Source organism: Nyctereutes procyonoides, unplaced genomic scaffold (genome assembly GCF_905146905.1).
Source record: "Nyctereutes procyonoides isolate TBG_1078 unplaced genomic scaffold, NYPRO_anot_genome, whole genome shotgun sequence".
Classification (NCBI taxonomy): Eukaryota; Metazoa; Chordata; class Mammalia; order Carnivora; family Canidae; genus Nyctereutes; species Nyctereutes procyonoides.
Window position 1 is genome coordinate 289,907 of NW_026575109.1, and position 25,037 is coordinate 314,943.

Here is a 25,037-nt window from a genome sequence, read left to right on the forward strand (position 1 = left end):
GAGAAAGATCAATCCACTGATGCAAAATTACTAGAGATCAGTATTTTCTCTGCTAAAAATTTCACAGCATTTAATATCCAAAGTTGCGAATGTCTTAAGGCTCATTCACACATGGACTTATCACTTACCAGCATTTTTTTTAATTGTGGTAAATTACACATAAAAGAAAATTGACCATTAGTGACCTTTAGTACATTCACAGTTTTGTGCAATCATCGTGACTGAACATTTTTATCAACCCAAAGCAAACATGTGTCTATTAAGCAGGCACTCTCCCTTCTCTCCTGTCCCTAGCTCCTGTACCACCACGTTTTGTATATTTGTTGATAAACACTTGGTTTCTTTCTTTCTTTTCTTTCTTCTTTCTTTCTTTCTTTCTTTCTTTCTTTCTTTCTTTCTTCTTTCTTTCTTTTTTCTTTCTTTCTTTCTTTTGCTATTGTCAACAATGATGCTACAAACTTTTGTGTATCAATTTTTGCATGGACATAAGTTTTCCTTTCTCTTGGATATGTGTCTGGAGGTCATATGTAATTCTGTTTCACTTATTGAGGAGCCATCAAACTGTCCACGGTGGCTGCCACATTCTATATTTCTACCAGCAACACTGCTCCCCACCCCCTCCATTATCATTTCAGGACCTGTCACACCAAGAAAGTAGAATGCCCATTTAGTGTCCCAACCTGCCTGGGTGCATAGACACAGCTTCTAGTTACTCATGCCAATCTGCAGAACAGTAATAATAATCAGTAACAAAAGCATTAGGTGCCAGGTGTTGTTATAAGTGCCTTCTATGTATTTATACAGCTTTTTAACTAATGTAACATGTATAAACGTGGCTTCCACATTTTCCTCCTATTAGGGGAAAAAAACTATCTTGGAAACTCCCTTACCAAAGACTTTATATATTCCCATTTGAAACTATTTCCTTCCATTTGCGACCTGGAGAAGACATTAAGCAATGGGAACTGATGATCTTTATGGAAAAGAAGACCTGCAGAGAGGATATAAATACATGTTTCTTCCCAATAAGCTTTGAATTTTCACAAAGTCAACAGCTGCATTATAGGATTAATAAATTAACAACTTGTAAACATTTTTGTTGTCTTACCTTTATGATGACCTGTGAGATTTTGGTGGAGTGGGGTGAGGAGAAGAAAGCAGTGTGTTAAGTGCAACCACGTAAAACAGGAATGAGGCTTGGGGTGTGGATGTTTCAAACAGAGATGCAAGTGTGGCATGATCCCTGTAAACTCAGAGGTGTCTGCTCAGGATATCCAGGGTCGAGAGCCACATTCCCCATCCTCATGTCAGCCTAAGAATGTGTCTTACACAACTAACCTCTACTCAATGGAATCATATTTTTGTTTTAGATCGTCACCAACTAAGATAATCTGTACACAGCAATTCAGGCAACCTAGTATTCAACGACATGATCAATTTATTTGTATAATTACATACTGTTGTTAAGGGAATTAACTTGGGAGTGTAAAAGCAATTTTTCAAATTTAATTGGACCCTTTAATAGTACTTGCTCAAGAAATCTATTCTGGTGATTTAAAAATGCAGATACTCCCTGGGAATCAGAGGGCAGGATCTTGGAGAGGAGACCTTGAACCTCACTCTGTTGATTCTCCTTCCACATAACTAGAACACCTAACTCCTCAAGTGGCTACTAGAGCCCATTTGAAAAACCATTGATCAAAACTGGAGGAAATTACTCCAGTAGTTCCCACTATACATTATCTACTTGCTTCCATGTGATTATAAGCACCTTCTTAGGCCGAGTACAAGGCAAAACAAGTGTCATGGGAGGTCTAAAACTGAGTCACCAGCTTGGTAGACAATAGATTACAATGTTATCCTTTTCAAGCCATGTAGATACAGGACACCAAGCCATCGGTCTTACCTGAAGGTGGCCACGAAGTTCACCGTGGGCCAGCCCAACACAAAGGACCTCCCAGAACGGATGTTGGCATCTCCCACTGTATCCATGCAGTTGGCAATCCACATGGTGTTCAGTGGTATTTTCTTTTTTATCTTAAAGTTTTTCTTATACCTAGAAAGATCCCAAACAAGACCTCAATTAGTTCATTTCAAAAATGTTATGGGAGCAGCTGTGCTCATTAGAGACCAGTTCTCACTGCTCCAGGGCAAATCATGTCTCCCGCATCTCTATTACCCTCTGTGCACACACAGCAAATGGTTAGATGGGCCTTTGCAACGTGTGTGTTGAGCAAACTCTGGCTTGGAAACCTGAAAACACTTACTCTAAAGGCAGCAAATAGCCATATTTTTGAATGGTGAGTGTTGAGTAACCACTGTATATTTTAGAGCTTTGTAGGAAAACCATTAATTCATTTGCTATTGCTGGATTTGTTACTTATTACACATAATTTCATGGCTATTATTGCAGTTAATTATTCATTTATGACTTGCATACTTCAAAAAGTGTTTGAGGGGCTGAACAAAGGTACCTGATACATGACTTATAAAAATAGTTATACAATTTTTTTTCTTAAGAGAGACAAACCAGGGGCACCTGGGTGGCTCAGTTAAGCATCCAACTCTTGGTTTTGGCTTGGGCCACGATCTAAGGCTCTTGAGATCATGCCCCTGTGTAGGGCTCCCCACTCAATGAGGAGTCGGCTTCCTCTCTCCCTCTGCTCCTCCCCCACTCATGCTTACTCTCTCTCATAAATAAATAAATAAATAAATAAATAAATAAATAAATAAATAAATAAATCTTTTAAAGAGTGTGAGGGAGAGAGATGAAATCAAAACAAAAAAATAAGCTTGGATCAGAAAGATAAAAGCTACTTTCAACCTTAATTTAAAAAATATTTTCTAGCCTTTAAAACATAGGTTATTTTCAATTTCCATTCTTAAAATTTTGTCCATACCATTTTCCCTTAGATTCTGGCTAAAACAAAAAAATTGTTAGCCTACAGACTGAGCCCAACTGAAAAATCATCCAACCATCCATCCATCTGTCCATCAATCAATCCAAGATCAGTGGTCTGGAGGTCTTATATGTAAGTCATGGATACTTCCCATTTCTCTGAGGAGTAAGAAGGGGTGAAATGGGTTTTTGATAATTTCTGCCTAATCTTCTTTGACCTCAAAGATGAAACCACCATTGATTTATTTTGATTAATTAATGGATTAATTTGGTTAATTCATAACTTTGACTCGCAGGTGGGCTTGAGATTTAAATAGTTACAAGTTCTATAAGGAATGCCTGGGGAACTTGGATCCTCCACTCTGGAACTCCTTACTATTCAGAAACACATGTGGAAAACACTGAACGAAACTGAGATGAAAGACACTTCATGTGCAAAAATCCCTATGACTCCACTGATTCATGGAACAATTAGAGCTAAACTCTTCAGTGGGATTTCTGAAATAAAAATAATCTTTTAGGAAGCCCACTTGAAGGATACTCTAGATTCAAAGCTTAGGACACAATGAATATAAATATGATGGATACCAACATGTTTCCACATTTTTTTATTTCAACATTACACCCAAGTGCCTGTATCTGTGTGCTTGAAGATTTTTATGGAACATAGTCAATTAACAGATAAAATCATTTATCTAGATGGTAATTCCAAAGGCATTGTCACGTCAAAAATATATGGCCAAGGGGAACGATAGACAGGTATCTGCTTGTTTTTACAGATTTTTTTCTTTCTTATATAGGTATCTGTGTATATACAGACACCTAAGATCCTGTGTGGAAACTTCCAAATACATTGACCTGAAAAAAGTCATCCAATAAACTTAGTTCAATAAAACACCAGGATTAGTTGAACCAAGGAATTATCCTCGAGCCCGGTGTGTGGTTTCTACTCTCCTATAACGTTTTGAACACTTATCATATGCCAAGCTCTGTTCTAAATATTTTATAAATATAAATATAAAAAATTTAATCCTCAAGCAACTACACTAGATGGTCTCTATTAGCTCCATTTTACAAATAAGGAAACTCACAGAAAGTTTAAATAAATTGTCAAATGCAGGAGACGGGGTTTGAACCCGGACAGCCTAACTCATAAGCCCATGTTTGTAACCACTTGACCGTGAAGTAACCTTTTCATCTTTCCTACCCTCAGCCTCATTTCTGTCCCCAGAGCCATCAGGCTTTATCATGGGATTTATCTTGGGAGTGAGAGGATAAATCTCAAGGCAGTATATTAATAAATCCAGTTGCTAGCTTGGAAATATTTAAAACGTGTTACAACAAAGCTTTATACTTCAATAGATTCTTCTAAGGTCTTACTGTGTTTCTTTACTCTCAATCACTGACCCAATTGGATTATCTCAGCAGAAATTAGAAAGTGTTAATCTACTGTAAACTGACTCAAGAAGAAGAGGAGGAGAACTGCAGTTTTTATTTGTAAAAATAGTCATTTATTATAGTTGTATTAACATGATGTCCTTCTTGGTTTCCACTACCTTAATCTTTATGCCAGAAGGTAAGCTCCAGTGAACTGTGGAGTTTTGCAGGATTCTAAGGAGATTTCCTCTGTTCTAAGATAGAGGCATTCTCTTACAAATGTTGGGAGCAGGGGTCATAGTCTATTCTGTAACTATTCGTCATTTCACCGACAGTGAGTTAATAGTCATCTTCATCTTTTGACCAAATTAAATTCAGTTTTTATTTCATTTCTACATTCCTTAATAACTCATGATGAGGAATGTGATGTTTAAAGAGGGTGTGAGCTAAGTTCAGTCCCTTTTTCTAAATTCTTCACGGGTTTCTACTAGTACAAATATCTTAATATTTTATCAAATAGATACTATTCTCTCTTTTTTAAAGATTTCATTTATTTATTCATGAGAGACACACACAGAGAGAGAAGGCAAAGACATAGGCAGAGGGAAAAGCAGGCTCCCTCTGGGGAGCCTGGTGAGGGACTTGATCCCAGGACCCCGGGATCATGACCTAAGCCAAAGGCAGACACTCAACCACTGAGTCACCCAAGGGCCCCAAGTAGATACTGTTCTTAAAAATAAAGTAGTTTTTATTTTAACTTTTAAAGTACTTTAATTATTAAAGTAATTTTTATTTGAAAAATAACTTATTTAGTATTCTAATGAATATCAAAAATGATAAGGAAGGTTCCATTTGACTTCAATTCTTGCGAACACAAGTTTCTAGTGTATGAAAGAAGTGACAAAAATCCCCCCAAAAATTTCACTATTATTAACATCTTGTACAAGTAGAGAAATAGAATATCTTTGTGAAGAAACAAACATTTAATTCCCCTCATTATTACACACAAGCCAAAATTCACTAATTCTGACCGAAAAATAGGTAGAAATTAATCAACTATTTATTCAATTTCTGTTAAATTCTGTAGTGTCAACCTAAAGATGAGAGAGTCTCCAGCTGAAGCCTGAGGGTGGGCTGAGTTAAAATGGAACCTGGGTCACCCTACCCCCTTTTTTTTTAATTTTTTTATTTTTATTTTATTTATTTATGATAGGCACACAGTGAGAGAGAGAGAGAGAGAGAGAGAGGCAGAGACATAGGCAGAGGGAGAAGCAGGCTCCATGCACCGGAAGCCCAACGTGGGATTCGATCCCGGGTCTCCAGGATTGCGCCCTGGGCCAAAGGCAGGCGCTAAACCTCTGAGCCACCCAGGGATCCCCCACCCCCTTTTTATGGCTAATTGGAAAAATTAGGCACTAAACTCAGATTGTTCATTTGAATAGATTGATTGAAGGTATTGATTCCTCCATGTAAGACCAAGGCATGACAGGGATGAAAGATGTTGGTTATTTCAGGGGCTATTTCTTTTTAGTTTTTTCCTTCTAGAAAAAAAGGTAAATTTTTTCATATGAACAGTGATCATAAATATACCCAAATATTTACTATGGGAATGATCTCATAGTAGTTTTCTAAAGACTGTAGCAAGCATTAAGTGCTGCTTGCTACTGCTATGGATGAAATTGTGTCTCCCTCTTACTGCTCACCCGCCTTCTTACCAGAAAGCCCTCTCTGCCAGTATCATCATGTTTGGAGATAGAGCTTTTGAAGGTAATTAAGTTTAAATGGGATCATCAAGGTCAGGTCCTAATCCAGTAAGATGGATGGTCTTGTAAGAAGTGGGAGAGATCTGTATGTGTGTACATACATGCATTGAGGAAATGCCTTGGGGTACACAGTGAGAAGGCAGCCACATGCAAGCAGAAAAAGAGCTCTCACCAGAACCTGACCATGATGATATCCCAAACTCGGAATTCTAAAAATCTGTGTTCTCTCTATATCAAAGACCTTGGCTTAAATATGAAATTCAAATGCCTGTGATCACTTACATTTTCTAATATTACCAATGTATAATATAAAGTATATAAGATAAATTTTTGGGAACTGAGTCTCTTTCAAAGAACATTAACAAATAAATTGATAAAGATTTTGTCACATAAAAACCCTTGAGTAGACATAAGGGCATATCTCAAAAGCAATATGTGAAAGATGAAAAATGTTCAACTTGTTCTGTCATAATGAACCATTCGAAATAAAAATTCAGCCCTTCAATAGATGCAACTCTCTAGTGGAAAAACAACACTATCTTTATATAAAAATCTTTTTAGCAGAACATCGTAGGCTCTGTAAAACCCGCTGAGAGGTAAGCAGCACCCAGGACAATAAATAGTTCTAGTAAGAAAAGGAAAGTCATCTCCTCTCCCTAAATGCTACAATAATTACAAAGATGAAAAAAAAAAAAAAAGAAGAACATATTCCCCTTATAAATTGAATATGAGTGGTCTGCAATGTCCTAACAACCAGGAAATGAGTTTGCTATTTGTTAACATGTCTCTTGGGCTAAGGATGGAAGGGTACAACATGGTATGGGAGGAAGAACATGGCCTTGTGATGAAGGCAGGCCTGGGTTGGAATCTCTTGCATGATTTCCCTATGTATGACTGGACCATTTCTGAGACTTCTTCTGTCCCCATTTTCATCTCTGCAGCCTGTGGATGATAAAAAATATGGCCTTGGAGTGCTGTGAGAAAAATTTTCTTTATTCATGAGAGATCCACAGAGAAAGGCAGAGACATAGGCAGAGGGTGAAGCAGGCTCCCTGTGGGGAACCCAATGTGGGACACGATCCCAGGACCCAGGGATCACGACCTGAGCCAAAGGCAGATGCTCAATCACTGAGAAACCCAGGTGGGTGAGGCATCTGTGATGTTCCTAGTGTGGTTCCCAGCATGCATCCCACATATTTTGGTCTCCCATACTCACCTTGGTTAAATAAAGAGAATGGTAACTAGTCTGCATTTTTAAAATAATGACTGGGCCCTCTATCAAGAGGAAGAGAGTCTTTCATATGGACCTCATGCCAAGGCCTGGACATTCTTTTTCTCTTTGTCCTCCTTATGACATCACCACCTTCAAGGTTACATCTATGGGCAATTTCCCTAGTCTCAAATATATTTTACTACTATCTTTGCCTCTGATTTTTTTGATAGCTATACTTCCTTCATTTTTCAATTCGCTAAGCATTCTGATCTATTTGTTTCCAAGCAGATTGGAGTTAGTTGTTCACTCAATGTAAAGGAAGGGTTGAATTCAATAATGAAAGAATCTAGGTGTTCATGGAATGTTGTATGAAATTCAGGAAAAAAGAGAGAAGAGAAATGGTAGCACCACATAGTGAATAAAAGCCTGTGCTTTGAAATAAATAGACCTGATTTCAAATGTAGACTCTGTCCATTACTAATATGGAAACCTGGGCAGATCCATTAGACCTCTGAGCATCAAGGTTCTCCAAAATGAAAATACTCCCATCTCACAGGGTAGTTGTAAGGTTGGACAAAATTAGGTACATAAAGTTTTTTTAGCATAATATCTGACATGTAGTAAGCCCCTGATAAATTATTATTAATATAACTCAGATGAGTATAGCATTTTGCCACATTATTACTAGCATGTCTTACCTATGACATGGCATAACTGGGATCTAGGGTGAAAGCAGTAAAAAAAGAGGGAGTTAGTTTTTTCTCATGACCAAAAATCTTCTTGATATTTTGTTTGTGGGAGTGTTCTTTGTCTTCCATGTTTTGTGAATAATGCAAACAGAGATGGAGTAAGTAAATAGGTGACCTTCCATGACCTGCTCCCAGACGTTTATTGAGCAATCATCATGTTCTAGACTGGATATTCGATGCATTTGTGTTCAGGGTTGAGAGGAAAGTGCACACAGTTGATTCTTTCTCCTACATTCCATCTATCTGCTCCATCTTTTTTTTTTTTAAGATTTATTTATTTATTCATGAGAAACACAGAGAGGAGAGAGAGGGAAGCAGAGACACAGGCAGAGGGAGAAGCAGGCTCCCTGCAGAGAGCCTGATGTGGGACTCAATCCTGGGTCTCCAGGATCACTCCCTGAGCTAAAGGTGAAGCTAAACCCCTGAGCCACCCGGGCTAACCTGCTCCATCTTTCCTTTTTACTAAACTGCTATGATAGAGCCCTGATACCATCCATCAGGACTATGGCCTCCCCTAACTACTCCCCCTGCTTCCACTCTTGCTTACCCATCCATCTATTATCTACCAACTGTCAGAAAAATTTGCTAGAAATATAAATCAGATTTGGTCAGTCCCCTAGTTAAAAATCCTTTGGCAAAATATTTCCACTTTTTTACCATGGCCTGTGAAGACCCTGTGTGACTAGACCCCTGAGCATAGTATCATATCTGATAGCATGGCCTATGCTCTGGGCTCTAGTCAAATCAGGCTTCCCTGAGCCCCTCTCTCTGAGGGGTCAGATTGTACCCACGTAGGCCTGCAAGTCCCTCAGCCTCGACGGCTCAGGCACATTGTCTGGGAATGTGGCTGCTTCTCCTCTCATAGATTTGGTTTTAATGCTCCACCTCAGAGAAGCCTAGACTATTCCTCTCTAACACATTCCCACCCTCTCCGCACAGCCCCCTATCCACCTTCTATCAGCAGCACTAATCATTATCATTCCCCCTCTTATTTTATCATTTGTAAGTCCCAGGCAGGAGAGACATTGGCCTGTCACATTGTCAACTGTATTTGCTGCAGGGACATGACACAAAACAAGACCTCCAGAAGTACTCATGGAATGAAGGATTCAAGCACTGGCAAACACAAAAGGGAAAAAAATGTAATGTTTTCGTATAGTAAGGGTTAATGGGAATGCAATTTTTTTGAGAATCACAAGAGCACGAAACATGGTACACCTACTTGGTATTCGACATCAGTAATAAATCTCTGTACAAGAAAAGCTGCCACTTCTGCCTCCTCTCCCTCTGCCCCTCCCCCCACTCATGCTTGCTCTCTCTCTCTAAAATAAATGAATCTTTTAAAGAGTGAGAGGGAGAGAGATGAAGTCAAAACAAAAAAAAATAAGCTTTTTAAATCAGAAAGATTTAAAAGGTACTTTCAACCTTAATTAAAAAAAATATTTTCTAGCCTTTAAAGCATAGGTTATTTTCAATTTCCCTTCTTAAAATTTTGTCCATACCATTTTCCCTTAGATTCTGGCTAAAACGAAAAAACTGTTAGCCTACAGACTGAGCCCAACTGAAAAATCATCCATCCATCCATCCATCCATCCATCCATCCATCCATCCCAGATCAGTGGTCCGGAGGTCTTATATGTAAGACATGGATACTTGCCATTTCTCTGAGGAGTCAGAAGGGGTGAAACGACTTTTTGATAATTTCTGCCTAATCTTTGACCTCAAAGATGAAAACCACCATTGATTTATTTTGGTTGATTAATTAATTAATTTGATTAATTCACAACTTTGGCTTGCAGGTGGGCTTAAGATTTAAATAGTTACAAGTCCTATAAGGGATGCCTGGGGAACTTGGATCCTCCACTCTGGAACTCCTTACTATTCAGAAACACATGTGGAAAACACTGAACTAAACTGAGATGAAAGACACCTCATGTGCAAAAATCCCCATGACTCCACTGATTCATGGAACAATTAAAGCTAAAGCTCTTCAATGGGATTTATGAAATAAAAATAATCTTTTAGGAAGCCCACTTGAAGTATAATCTAGATTCAAAGCTTAGGACAGAATGAATATAAATATGATGGATACCAACATCTTTCCACATATTTTTATTTCAACATTTTTTTCAACATTACATCCAAGTGCCTGTATCTGTGTGCTTGAAGATTTTTATGGAGCATAATCAATTAACAGATAAAATTATTTTTCTAGATGGTAATTCCAAAGGCATTGTCACATCAAAAATATATGGCCAACGGGAATGATAGACAGGTATCTGCTTGATTTTACAGATTTTTTTCTTTCTAATATAGGTATCTGTGTATATACAGACACCTAAGATCCTGTGTGGAAACTTCCAAATACATTGACCTGAAAAAAGCCATCCAATAACCTTAGTTCAATAAAGCACCAGGATTAGTTGAACCAAGGAATTATCCTAGAGCCCAGTGTGTGGTTTCTACTCTCCTATAACGTTTTGAACACTTATCATATGCCAAGCTCTGTTCTAAATATTTTATAAATATAAATATAAAAAATTTAATCCTCAAGCAACTACACTAGATGGTCTCTATTAGCTCCATTTTACAAATAAGGAAACTCACAGAAAGTTTAAATAAATTGTCAAATGCAGGAGACGGGGTTTGAACCCGGACAGCCTAACTCATAAGCCCATGTTTGTAACCACTTGACCGTGAAGTAACCTTTTCATCTTTCCTACCCTCAGCCTCATTTCTGTCCCCAGAGCCATCAGGCTTTCTCATGGGATTTATCTTGGGAGTGAGAAGATAAATCTCAAGGCATTATATTAATAAAGACAGTTGCTAGCTTGGAAATCTTTAAAATGTGTTACAACAAAGCTTTATACTTCACTAGATTCTTCTAAGGTCTTACTGTGTTTCTTTACTCTCAATCACTGACCCAATTGGATTATCTCAGCAGAAATTAGAAAGTGTTAATCTACTGTAAACTGACTCAAGAAGGAAGAGGAGGAAAACTGCAGTTTTTATTTCTAAACTACAGTCCTTTACTATAGTTGAATTAACATGATGAATGTCCTTCTTGCTTTCCACTACCTTAACCTTTATGCCAGAAAGTAAGCCCCAGTGAACTGTGGAGATTTGCAGGATTCTAGGGAGATTTCCTCTGTTCTAAGATAGAGGCATTTTCTTACAAATGTTGGGAGCAGGGGTCATAGTCTATTCTTTTTTAAAAAAAAAATTTATTTATTTGTTTATGATAGACACAGAGAGAGTGAGAGAGAGAGAGGCAGAGACACAGGCAGAGGGAGAAGCCCCCAGCAGATAGCCTGACGTGGGACTCGATCCTGGGTCTCCAGGATCACATCCTGGGCTAAAGGTGGTGCTAAACCGCTGAGCCACCTGGGCTACCCTGCTCCATCTTTCCTTTTTACTAAGCTGCTAAGATAGAGACCTGATACCATCCATCAGGACTATTGCCTCCCCTAACTACTCCCCCTGCTTCCACTCTTGCTTACCCATCCATCTATTATCTACCAACTGTCAGAAAAATTTGCTAGAAATATAAATCAGATTTGGTCAGTCCCCTAGTTAAAACTCCTTCAGCAAAATATTTCCACATTTTTTACCATGGCCTGTGAAGACCCTGTGTGACTAGACCCCTGAGCACAGTATCATATCTGATAGCATGGCCCATGCTCTAGGCTCCAGTCAGAGCTCAGCCAAGTAATAGCTAAACTCTTGTGTTCAGAAACTTTCTGAGGTTATCATATCTGATAGCATGGCCCACGCTCTAGCTTCCCTGAGCCCCTCTCTCTGAGGGGTCAGATTGTACCCACATAGGCCTGTGCCTCGATGGCTCAGGCACATTGTCTGGGAATGTGGCTGCTTCTCCTCTCATAGATTTGGTTTTAATGCTCCACTTCAGAAGGCCCTCCTAGACTATTCCTCTCTAACACATTCCCACCCTCTCCGCACAGCCCCCTATCCACCTTCTATCAGCAGCACTAATCATTATCATTCCCCCTCTTATTTTATCATTTGTAAGTCCCAGGCAGGAGAGACATTGGCCTGTCACATTGTCAACTGTATTTGCTGCAGGGACATGACACAAAACAAGACCTCCAGAAGTACTCATGGAATGAAGGATTCAAGCATTGGCAAACACAAAAGGGAAAAAAATGTAATGTTTTCGTATAGTAAGGGTTAATGGGAATGCAATTTTTTTGAGAATCACAAGAGCACGAAACATGGTACACCTACTTGGTATTAGACATCAGTAATAAATCTCTGTACAAGAAAAGCTGCCACTTCTGCCTCCTCCAGCCTTTCTTGAGCTCAACGGGGCCATGGATGAGCAAGGTACGAGTGGCACCCTCAGATGATGTAGTGCTTTTGCTGTGGGTGTCCACCTCCACAGTCGAGCTATTCCTGCAACACATCAAACACAGAGCAGCTAGTTACTGGTCAAACACAATATAGTTTAATGCCAAGTTTCAAGGTTCACACAACACTGAAATGTAGTCTCAACCCCCAAAGCAGAGCTCCAGAGCTCAGAATCAGGGATCCCTGAGTTACAGAAAGCTATAGAAAGAGGTGAGGTCACTTGGGGAACTGATGTAGAGGGAGGACAGTTTCAAGGACGAAGCCCTTGGGCATGCCAACACTTAGAGGTGTGGTGGAGAAAGCAGCAAAGCTAATCATGAGCCATTAGGTAGGCGAGAGCCAAGAAGTCAAAGGTAGAGCAGATTACAAGAAGCTGAATGAACAACAACAAACAGGACAAATTGTGGCCTAATATAAAATAAAACAATGTGTGAAGAATCAATTACAATTTGCTTTTATGTTAAGATAAAAATGAAGATAACTGAAGATCCTGGAAATTGACCCCCATCTTATCTAATTCAATATTCAAAATTGGGGTAAAAATTCTCAAAGATCAGCAAAAATACTGGAAACCTCAGAAAGTTTCTGAACACAAGAGTTTAGCCATTACTTGGCTGAGGTCTGACAGGACTTCCTGGTCAAAATAGGTAAAACAACTCAATTGAACAGAATGTAAAAATTCTTTCATAACTAGGACAGGTATTTTCATAGACCCGCTGAAAATTCTGTCTCATGGAGAGAGAGAGTTGGCTCTCTGCTGGAGCCAAGAAAGTGTCTCCGCCTCCCCCAAGGATGTATAAATCCTGCTCCCTTCTGCTCAGCAGCACTGAATCTTGTGAACAGGAGCAGCTTTTCAGGAAGCTGGTGCTGAAGTTACTAATTAGTTTCTATGTATTAGAGGAAACAAAAGAAAACGACAGTCCCTGTTGTTGCCGGGCTGTTTGGATGGTCAGAAACAGTGTATCAGAAGACTACCTCGGGCGCTGAAGCCTTGGGTGAGCGCCTGCAAGCTCAGCGTGCTTTCTGATTGATGGGAACATCCTTTTCTCTTCAATTCGCGGGACGGGAAATCCAGGGAGTCTACAGCACTTGGCAGAGTACTGTCAAATGCTTGAAGCCTGAAGATTCTGCAGCGGTCCGCGGTCACTGCCATTGTGATGTCACAGATTCAAAGCTCATGTCGTAACTGCCAAACTGACATACCGGTTTCCCTATCTTGGCCTCCAAGTTTTGATTTTTTAAAAGTAATCATTTTCTTTTGAGATAACTGTAGATTCATTTGCAGCTATAAGAAATAACACAGAGAGATGACATCCGTTTTTTTACAGATGGAGTCTTCCAGAGACACTTCCATCACCACCAGGGTCCTTCCTATTCCCCGTTTACAACCACACAAATTTCTTCCCCCCTCCACCACCTCTTTACTCCCTGGCAATCACAAAAGCTGTTCTCCATGTGTATAATGTTGCCATTTCAAGAATGTTATACAGAGGGGATCACATAGTTTATGACATTCGGGGATTTGCTTTTTCCCATTTGAGGTAACTGGAGATTCATCTGGACGGCTGCAAGTATTCACAGTTCATTGCTTTGTGTCCCTTAGTAGTACATCATGATATGGATGTATCACAGTTTGCTTAACTACCTGTTGAAGGAGTTCGAAGTGTCTGCAGCTTTTGGCTGTCACTAAGAAAGCTACTATAAACATCTGCGTGCAGGTTTCGGTGTCAGCGTGAAGTCTTCACTTCTCTGGGCTAAATGCCCAGGACGGGAAGAGCCAGGTCATATGCTAGCTATGTTTGTTTGTTTGTTTGTAGTTTTATTTTTTATTTCTTAGGAACTGTCCAACTGTTTTCCAGAATGGCTGTGCCGTTTCACATTCTCCCCAGTACTGTATGAGTCATTCAGTTTCCCCTCATCCACACGAGCATTTGGTGTTGTCATTTTTTATTTTAGCTATTCTGATAGCTGTGTAGTGTGATATCTCACTGTGGATTTCACTTGCATTTCCCAAATGGGAAATGATTTGCCACCTCGACTCCTTCAGTGTCACAGCACCTACAGGAGCCTGTTAAAAACATGTTACATGAAGACAGTGTTCCCTTTCCACTAGGAAACTGATGGTTTTACAGATGAGGAGGCTCCTGCGCATACAGGTTGGACTCTGAATCCGAGCAGCCGGGACGTAACATGAAGGATTCAAATCCAGCTGACTCAGGAGGTCATGCAGCTTCCTGTGAGGGCCCCTCCCCCACTCTTCCCATATGTGCAGTGTCTTTCTTTGACAACTGTGGAGGACTGAAATTTGATCCTACAGACACAGTTTGTGGTTTCCCTTACAGGCTCCTGTAACAGGCACGTGAAAACCTATCTTTTATTCCCCACTAGACTCCATGGACCTCCAGGAAAGAGTCTATGTCTGATTTACCATTAAATTCTCACAAACATTGCCACATCAGAGGAATCAAAAAATTCTGTATTGAACAAGTGAATGAAATAGTTTTCTGGCAGGGATGGACAGGGAAAAAGGCATGACATAAAATAGTCTTTCTCTTATTTACTTTATTCATTCAACAGATAGTGTTTGAACCTGTACTAGGAGAAAGGCACTTGATAGGTCTGGGCAACAGGGAGCCAGGCCCAAGTCTCACAAAACCAGGATTTAAGTGAGGAGGGGGGAAGACAGATATTAAACAGAGAATGCCATCAAGAACTGCCTAACACAGCCTCTGGAAAGTACTGCAGAGGAAAGTTAAAGAGTGAGATGAGAAATTTAGAGAGGGACTTGACACCTGATTTCAATTATGGAGAGAGAGGAAGGCTTCTTTGACGAGCTCATTTGAAATGACCTTTAAAGAATAACTTGGGATTACATAGAAGAGAGAAAGAGGAAGGAAGGGGGAAGGGAGGGAAGATACATTTGTCAGTTGAAGGGACAGAATGTGACTAACTGATGTTTCAGAAACATGGAAGACTTTGCTGGATTGGAGACACAGGCAGAAGGTACAGGAGAGTGAAATCAGCCTGTAAATTAGGTAGAGGTGAGAGCACAAGTCCTGGTAGTCCACTTTAGACTTTATTAAGGCTTCTCATCTTAAAACCAAACTAACACAGAGGTGGCATGTAGATAGTGGCCTCCAGGCTTCTCACCACTTTTATTTATTTTTTAAAAATATTTCATGTATTTGAGAGAGAGAGAGAGAAATAAAGAGACAGTGCATGTGCACAAGATGTGGGGGGCAGAGAGAGAGAGAGAGAGAGAGAGAGAGGAAGCAGCACAAATGGTGCTGAGTGTGGAGTCTGACCTGAGGCTCTGTCTCATGACGCTGAGATCCTAACCCTGAGCCGAAATCAAGAGTCAGGAAACTTAACCAAGTAAGCCACCAGGCGCCCCTTCTCACCACTTTTAAAGGACAAGTGCTAGTCTCTGGCCATGCTTGACTGTATTTAGAACCATGGAGGCTCATTGGGCAACACTTTCTGGCCTCCCATCAAGCACCTGTCAAAATCTATTTCAGGTAAAAAAATAATCTATTTCAGGTAAAAAATATAGGCAGACTTCTCTCTGCACCTTCCCCAAACTCAGATTATGTCCCATTCTCTGCGTCTCCCTTCAGAGAGGTTAGAGATTTAGAGGCCAGGAAAACTCCTCTCCTTTTAGAATCTCGTCCAGTTGATCAATTCTGATATGCATCAGACTCACTTGGGAGGCTTTTCAGGCACTCATTCTGAAACTGCCTCCCCCAGAGGTTCTGATTCTTCAGATCTGGAAAAAGCTCTTTGGGTGATTCTTACATGTAACCAGGATTGTGAGTCACTGGTTTTAAGGAATTAATTGAGAAGGATACAGTGTTTGATAGTATCTTCTCCTTGTAGTAAAGCAAAGGAGAGAAAAGTTTGTCTGAGAAAGATAAAGGGAGCTTTCTTTTACCATGTCACAGTTACCTTTGCAGTAATAGCTAAAGCTTAATTTCTTCCATAATACCATTGTGAGTTATTTTAATTTGATGAATGAGCTCTAAATAGAATAATAATGATAGGGTCTGTTTTCTTTTTTTAAAGACTTTATTTATGTATTTATTCATGAGAGAGACAGAATGAGAGAGAGAGAGAGAGAAAGAGAGAGAGAGAGAGAGAGAGGCAGAGACACAGGCAGAGGGAGAAGCAGGCTCCATGCAGGGAGCCCGACGTGGGACTCCATCCCGGGCCTCCAGGATCATGCCCTGGGCTGAAGGCAGTGCTAAACCGCTGAGCCACCCGGGCCGCCCGGGTCTGTTTTCATCTATTTCACCGAACACCTATGTTTTCACCCTAAATATCAAATAGAAGACATACTGTAAGGTGATCTTTATGCCCATAATACCGTATTATTGATCTATTGTCCATTTTTTTAATACCATACTGTTTTGATTATTACAGCTTTGTAATATATCTTGAAATCCGGGACTGTGATACCTCCAGTTTTTTTCTTTTTCAAGATTGCTTTGGCTATTTGGGGTCTTTTGTGGTTCCATGCATGCTTAGGAGTTACTTGTTTTAGGTCTGTGAAAAATACTATTGGTACTTTGATAGGGATTCCATCAAATCTGTACATTATTTTGAGTATGGAACATTTTATTAATACTTGTTCTCTCATCAATAAGCATGGAATATTTTTCCATTTGTGTCGTCTTCATTTTTTTTCACCAATGTTTTATAGTTTTTATATATATACATATGTCTTTCACTTCCTTGTTTAAGTTTATTTCTAGGTATCTTATTATTTTTGGTACAATTGTTAATGGGACTGTTTCTTAATTTCTCTTTTTGCTCTTCATTATTAGTGTATAGAAATGCAGTGGATATCTGTATATTGGTTTGTATCCTGTGACTTTCCTGAACTCGTTTATCAGTTCTAGTCCATTTCTGGTAGAATCCTGAGGCTTTTCTACATATAGTATCATGGCACCTGCAAATAGTTAAAGTTTTACCTCTTCCTTACCCATTTGGATGCCATTTATTGCTTTTTCTTGTCTGATTGCTGGGGCTAGGACTTCCAGTACTATGCTGAATAAAAGTAGTGAGAGTGGAAATCCTTGTTTTGTTCTTGATCTTGGGGAAAGGCTCTCACTTTTTCACCATTGAGTATGATATTACCTGTAGTTTTTTCACATAGGGTCTTCATTCTACTGAGGTATGTTCCCTCTAAACCTACTTTGTTGAGTTTGTATCATGAATGGATGTTGTACTTTTAAATGCTTTTCGGAGTCTATTAAAATGATCATGGTTTTTTACCCTTCTCTTGTTGATGAGATGTATGATGTTAATGGATTTGTGAATATTGAATCACATTTGCATACTAAGAATAAATCCCACTTGATCATGGTAAATGACTTTTTTAATGTATTGGTGGATTTGGTTGGCTAATACTTTGTTGAGGATTTTTGCATGTACATTCATCAGAGATATTGGCTTGTAGTTCTCTCTCTCTCTCTCTCTGTAGTGTCTTTATCTGGTTTTGGTATCAGGGTAATGCTGCCTTCATAGAATACATAGAAGCTTTCATTCTTTGTTTTTTGAAGTAGTTTGAGAAAAGTAGGTGTTAACACTTCTTTACATGTTTGGTAAAAACATTTTTTAAGGATTTTATTTATTTATCCATGACAGAGAAAGACAGAGGAAGAGATACAGGCAGAAGGAGAAGCAAGCTCTACACAAGGAGCCCGATGTGGGCCTCGATCCCAGGACTCCGGGATCACGACCTGAAGGTAGATGATCAACTGCTGAACCACCTAGGCGTCCCTAAATGTTTGGTAAAATTTACCTGTGAAGCCATCTGGTCCTGGACTTTTGTTTTTTGGGAGTTTTTTGATTACTGATTTGATTTCATTTCTGATACACAGTCTGTTCAAATTTTTTGTTTTTTCCCAACTCAGCTTTGAGAGGTTATATGTTTCTAGGAATTTATCCATTTCTTCTAGGTTGTCCAATTAGTTTGCATATAATTTTCTCATAATATTCTCTTAAAATCCTTTATATTTTTGTGGTGTTGTTTGTTATTTCTCCTTTCATTTCTTTTTTTTTAAATAAATTTATTTTTATTGGTGTTGAATTTGCCAATATACAGAATAACACCCAGTGCTCATCCCGTCAAATGCCCCCCTCAGTGCCTGCCACCCAGTCACCCCCACCCCCCACCCTCCTCCCCTTCTACCACCCCTAGTTCATTTCCCAGAGTTAGGAGTCTTCATGTTCTGTCTCCCTTTCTGATATTTCCTACCCATTTCTTCTCCCTTCCCTTCTATTCCCTTTCACTATTATTTATATTCCCCAAATGAATGAGACCATATAATGTTTGTCCTTATCCGATTGACTCATTTCACTCAGCATAATACCCTCCAGTTCCATCCACGTTGAAGGAAATGGTGGGTATCTGTCATTTTTAATGGCTGAGTAATATTCCATTGTACACATAAACCACATCTTCTTTATCCATTCTTCTTTTGATGGACACCGAGGCTCCTTCCACAGTTTGGCTATTGTGGACATGGCTACTAGAAACATCGGGGTGCAGGTGTCCCAGCGTTTCATTGTATCTGCATCTTTGAGGTAAATCCCCAGCAGTGCAATTGCTGGTCGTAGGGCAGGTCTATTTTTACCTCATTGAGGAACCTCCACACAGTTTTCCAGAGTGGCTGCACCATTTCACATTCCCACCAACAGTGTAAGAGGGTTCCCCTTTCTCCGCATCCTCTCCAACATTTGTGGTTTCTTGTCTTGTTAATTTTCCCCATTCTCACTGGTGTGAGGTGGTATCTCATTGTGGTTTTGATTTGTATTGCCCTGATGGCAAGGGATGCAGAGCATTTTCTCATGTGCTTGTTGGCCATGTCTATGTCTACCTCTGTGAGATTTCTTGGGTTCTAATACAGAGCTGTGGTCTTCAAGACAGTGTGGTACTGGCACAAAAACAGACACATAGATCAATGGAACACAATAGAGAACCCAGAAGTGGACCCTCAACTTTTTGGTCAACTATATTTGATAAAGGAGGACAGACTATCCACTGGAAGAAAGACAGTCTCTTCAATAAATGGTGCTGGGAAAATTGGACATCCACATGCAGAAGAATGAAACTAGACCACTCTCTTGCACCATACACAAAGATAAGCTCAAAATGGATGAAAGATCTAAATGTGAGACAAGATTCCATCAAAATCCTAGAGGAGAACACAGGCAACACCCTTTTTGAAGTCGGCCACAGTAACTTCTTGCAAGATACATCCACGAAGGCAAAAGCAACAAAAGCAAAAATGAACTATTGGGACTTCATCAAGATAAGAAGCTTTTGCACAGCAAAGGATACAGTCAACAAAACTCAAAGACAACCTACAGAATGGGAGAAGATATTTGCAAATGACATATTAGATAAAGGGCTAGTTTCTAAGATCTATAAAGAACTTATTAAACTCCACAGCAAAGAAACAAAGAATCCAATCATGAAATGGGCAAAAGACATGAACAGAAATCCTCTTTCATTTCTGATCTTGTTTGAGTTCTCTCTCTCTCTCTCTCTCTCTGTCTTATTTTTAAGGATTTTATTTATCCATGACAGAGAGACAGAGGCAGAGACACAGGCAGAAGGAGAAGCAGGCTCCATGTAAAGAGACCAATGTGGGACTCCATCCTGGGTCTCTGGGATCACGCCCTGAGCTGAAGGCAGATGCTCAATCACTGAGCCACCCAGGTGTCCCCTCTCTCTCTGTTTTTTATGAGTCTGGCTAAAGGTTTATCAATTTGGTTGATCTTTTTAAAGAACCAGCTCCTGGTTTCATTGATCTGTTTCATTGTTTCTTGGGTTTTTTTTTTTTTTGGTTCTATTTCATTTATTTCTGCTCTAATCTTTATTATTTTATGTCTTCTGCTGGTTTGGGGTTTTATTTGTTCTTCTTTTTCCAGCTTCTGTAGTGTAAGGTTAGGTTGTTTGATATTTTTCTTGCTTCTTGAGGTAGGGCTGGATTGCTCTAAAGTTCCCTCTTAGAACAGCTTTTGCTGGATTCCAAAGTTTTTGGACCATTTCATTTTCATTGGTCTCCAAGTATTTTTAAACTTCTTCTTTGATTTCTTCGCTTAAAATTTTAAATCTTTGATTACATGTGTACATTGGAAAACATTATGTAATGGCAAGAGCATGAGGTCTGGAATCAAATTACATAGTTTTAATCCTTCCTCATAATTTACTACCTACATGACACTGGGTAAACTAGTTACACTTCTGAAGCCTCACTGTTGTCATTTATAAAATCAGGTGATAAAAGCACCTGCTTCATAGGGTTGTTATGAGAATTAAATGAGATCATAGCGCAGAAATCTTAGTATGATATCTAACAGAGTAATCCTTCAAATGATTTAGTTATGCTTATAGGAGACGATGAGACTTTTTATTCAAAAATAGTAACAATATCATGGGTATTCTCCATGACCAAAGATAGGGAGAGATTGTAGTAATGCCAATTGAGTAACTACAAATTGCCAAGTTCTTTGCCAGGCAGTTTATGGACATCATCTCATTTCCTTGCAGCAGGTTTGTGAGGTAAGAATCAGTATTTCCACTTTATAGTTGGAGAAACTGAAGTTTAGTAAAGTTAAGGCACTGAAAACCACATACCTAATAATCCATAGAGTCAAGTTTGTCTAATTTCAAAGTCCTATAATCTTTCCTTGCCTAAAGAATGTTTCCCTCCTGGAAAAGGAAAGAAAATATATTTTAAGCCACATCCCATTTAGGTTGGCTCCCAAATTATTTAACTGACACATAAGTGAGTGTTTTCATCAACTGTCAGAGTTTACGTATGGTGCCCATGTCCCACTCAGCCTCTTCTCCCGGGAATGGCTGGTTGTGGAACCCAGAGCCACTGCTGGTACCATGAACTGACTGTCAGACAGGAAATTTGCATCAGCTCTCAATGTGGATACGAGACTCCTGGTACTTTACAGAACGAGATCTTAGGTTTTAGACAGGCTGGGAGTAAGAGTCAGGACTGTGAAAGTCTAATGATTCCCCTCCTAATGTCCAGTGGTTCACATCTCTTTGATAGATACCAGGCTATGAATTTGTGGCTAAACATTTCCACTGCCTTCTAAGCTTGATACCCATCCTGGATCAGTATTATGAGTAATTTCTCTCCTGATTCTGGCACTCTGGGTTTTCTACTACCACTAATCGATCTCTATAAAGAGGGAAAAAAGGGATGCCCAAGCCTTGGCAGTTGAGTGTTCACTCCACTACCCTTTGCTGCCCTCTACTGACCATATCTGGAAATTACATTTAACCTTCCAGGTCCTTGTCCCAAAGCAGAGATACTGCAGTGAGTGAAACCAGGCACACAAAATTTGAGATGCACCAAAAAACTAAGTAAAGAAGATATGATATTTTAATGTAATATTTTTAGAAGTCAATTTTCAAAAAATACATGATGAACAAAATACCGAAATGTACCCTAAAACAGTACTACTAGCTTATATGTACAAAGACCCTGCCATCCATCTTTTCATTCAAGAAAGAGGTCTAATACCACAGTGGAAAATCATGCTACCAGTGCTGATGAACCTTTTTCATCACTTGCATATTTGGGAAAAAGACCCAGAAAATTTAGAATAAACCAATAAAAAAAAAAGTGCAAGTGGAACAGATATTATAACAGTAGACTCCTGAGGAAAACAAGAGAACGGAAAAAAAAAATTAAGAAAACAAAACCAACTAACATCTTTAGAGTCAAGAAGCCAAAAAAGAGGTGGCTATGAAATAAGAACAAAGGCAGATAAATATTTCTTGTATATTAAAGGTATCATCGACCAAATTGAATTTAATAGAAAGTCTTGAAGGTTGAGTTCAAGGAATCCCATTTGACCTTGACACTTGGAACATTCATCTTTCAGTTTTCCTGACCTAAGGTTACCTTTTTTTTTCTCAATAACTAGAGCTATTTAGTCCTTCAGTAAGGAGTAATTTAATCATTGGAAAAACGGAAATGCTATTTTAATTTGTAGAATCAACATAAAAACAAAGCTTGGAAGACAACAACTGTAAAAGAGAATCTGACTAATATTAACACTGATAATATGAAACAATGGAAATCTGAATATTAAAGCAGCAGAGAGATATGGAAGATAATGTCACAGATTTTTCTCACCTATTTATTTATATAGCAAGAAATCAATTATATACTGTCTAAAATTGATGTAACAAAATAGAGTTTAAGTATACTCTTTAAAATGATAATCACCAGAAATATCAGAGCAATGTAACTGGAAAAACGTAGACATGGATGGATCAAAGAAATAAGTTTCTCATCTTTCAATAGATGCTATCTAAAGTTGATAAACAAGATAAAAGGAGAAATCAAGTATTAACATATATTTCAGAGGTACTGTGATAACCACCAGGAGAACAGAAAATACTTAAAAACAGGGAGCTGGAAATGAGTCGGGGAACAAGTTCAGGCTGAGAATTTACTTTTCACTTGGTATCACTCTCTACTGCTTGATTTTTCAAACATGTGTATGTATTAATTTTAAGTTTAAAAGTTAGAAGAAACAAAACCAACTCAACTTTTTGCAGCTGCAGCTCTTGGCACCACTTCCTTCCCATCTGCAATCTCTCTCCATACACCAGTAGTCCAATCCTACAGAGGCAGGAAGGAATAAAAGAGACTAGAAAAATTTCTGCCCTGAACTTAAGTTTTTTGGAATCTTTTGGGTTTGTGCTCGCGTTCTATCTTTTCAATGGTGCAACTCTTTGGAATACTAACTTTTGACTACTTTAATCTGTGATATCTAGAATCTCCTTAAAGTTTTGCTAAACTCTGTTATCCTTCTTTTACTTCTTGACAAAAGACTAATCCTGACTCATTGTCTCTTACTGTGATCACAATATTTTAGTTTCTTAGAATCTTGATTCTGGCCAACTACTGCTTTGCCTGGCCCAACTCAACCTGCCTAGGTAGGAATGAAACGTCTATGGAAGAGAGATGACAATTATCATTTTCAGAATAAATAAAACATCATATACTAGTAAGTTAAACATAGTACTAAGGGAGTAGGGTGATGTTCATTATCCCATTCCTCATGCATTTTCAGAGGAGAGTGTACTTCCCTGTTCTAGAGAGAACAGACTTGGAAGAATTTGGGAGTAGAGGTTTTCTCTAGACTTGTGGTCTCACCATCTTGTACCAAAGTAGCCAAAACATGAGACACAAGACACAAGGAAATGAAGAAACCAGAATACCTATCTACATTTTTGAAGAAGGCAATAATGTCTCAAATGTCACTCTCTGAGAGAAAGTAGGTAATATATATGGGAGACCACTGCACACATCACCAAAACAGTAACAACAGCAAAAGCAAAGGAATACCTATATTAAACACGTGGAAGCACAACTATTGATGGGCACTTTCTGCTCAGTCATACAGATTCACAGGCCGTGGATTCAGTGCTGGTGCAGCTGGCTGGCTTGCCACCGGACTGAGACCAGGTCCTCGCTGTCTCCAGCATAGGTGCTACTAAGTTATCTGCTGTGCTCTTTGGCCGATAGCAATGTCAGATGACATTAGTCACTTAATCGGGGTACCACAGTTTTGTGACAACTTCTATAGTGGATATGCAGTTTCTTTTGTGACGGCTGACCCCTTGGAGACTAGAACTAATTAGAGATTTGAAGCAACTTTGAGGAGGCTGAAGAAGCTATGCTCTTTCCTGTGAAATCCCAGGACACAGCTGCAGCTATAGGAACCTTGGCTCTGAATAAAAGCCTCTGGCTGACACTGAGCCAATTGTATAAAATGGAGAGTGAGAGCATTTGGACTTTAAATAAAAGCTCTATGAGCTTTTATTTGCAAGGGGATTTAGTTTGTGGGGAAGTTGAGCAACAAAAATGAGTTTCATATTGTTCAAATTTGGGACATTTTAATATTGATATAGTTCTCTGTATTCATTTCATAAAGTCTGGTGAGCTATTTTGGACAACATGACTGGGCATAATTAGTGATAAGAAATAGAATTAGAGAGTGAACTTTCAGCTTAGTACTATCTGACTCATGGTGCTAGTCTTTTATGGGCAAAAAGCAAAATGCCCTTCAAGCAGTCCCAGAAGGACTCTGTGTAGGAGAAGCCGACTTGGGAACTGTGTGAGCACAGCTGCACTGTGAGCATGCACCACTCGACTGAGAGAGACAGCTGCCCGGTCCCCTTCTGATGCCGGAGTACAAAGGGTTATGACATTGTTTCTCAGCCTTCCATCATGTGTACACCGCCTTCATGACTTTTCTACAAACACATGTTTTTAAGTATTCAGCATGGACTTTACAATCTTTGCTCAGGGTAATATGTGTTAAAACATGTTAGGAAAAAAAACCAGGTATCTTTCTGACTACAGATGAAAATACATACATAATTACTAAAAGTGAAAAAAAATGCCTGTGAGTATGCTACTTAAAACAACTCACATGATGCCAGTGGAATCCACAATGTAATATATTTAAAAAATTAAAAAGCTGGCAAACATTCGGAGGGATGCGTGTTATTCCCCTCTTCAGGATTCGACCTCAATCCTGATGACAGAACATGGTGTTGGAGAAGAGATTTGGGGTCACTCTCTTCACTTTCTCACACCATCCCAAGCAACGTAGAA

The 25,037-nt window shown here is 39.1% G+C and overlaps 1 protein-coding gene across 5 annotated transcripts in view; it reads right to left on the reverse strand.

Moving 5' to 3' along the window:
* The window catches only part of LOC129514825 (rho GTPase-activating protein 20-like), a 34,817-nt gene extending 19,980 nt beyond the window's left edge, over positions 1-14,837 (reverse strand). For 3 of the 5 annotated variants that reach the window (XM_055333530.1, XM_055333531.1, XM_055333529.1), the window contains exons 1-3: positions 13,345-14,837; positions 12,247-12,414; positions 1,907-2,056 (exon numbers count right to left, since the gene is read on the reverse strand). Coding sequence is in view for 2 of the 5 variants with exons in the window: in XM_055333527.1 (XP_055189502.1) it covers positions 891-932 (42 nt within the window). In the remaining 3 variants the exon portion in view is untranslated. Of the gene's footprint in view, positions 1-890; positions 992-1,906; positions 2,057-9,223; positions 9,284-12,246; positions 12,415-13,344 lie in introns of those variants that run through there. The other 2 variants (XM_055333527.1, XM_055333528.1) reach the window with 2 other exon arrangements.
* Between the last annotated feature and the right edge of the window lie 10,200 nt (positions 14,838-25,037).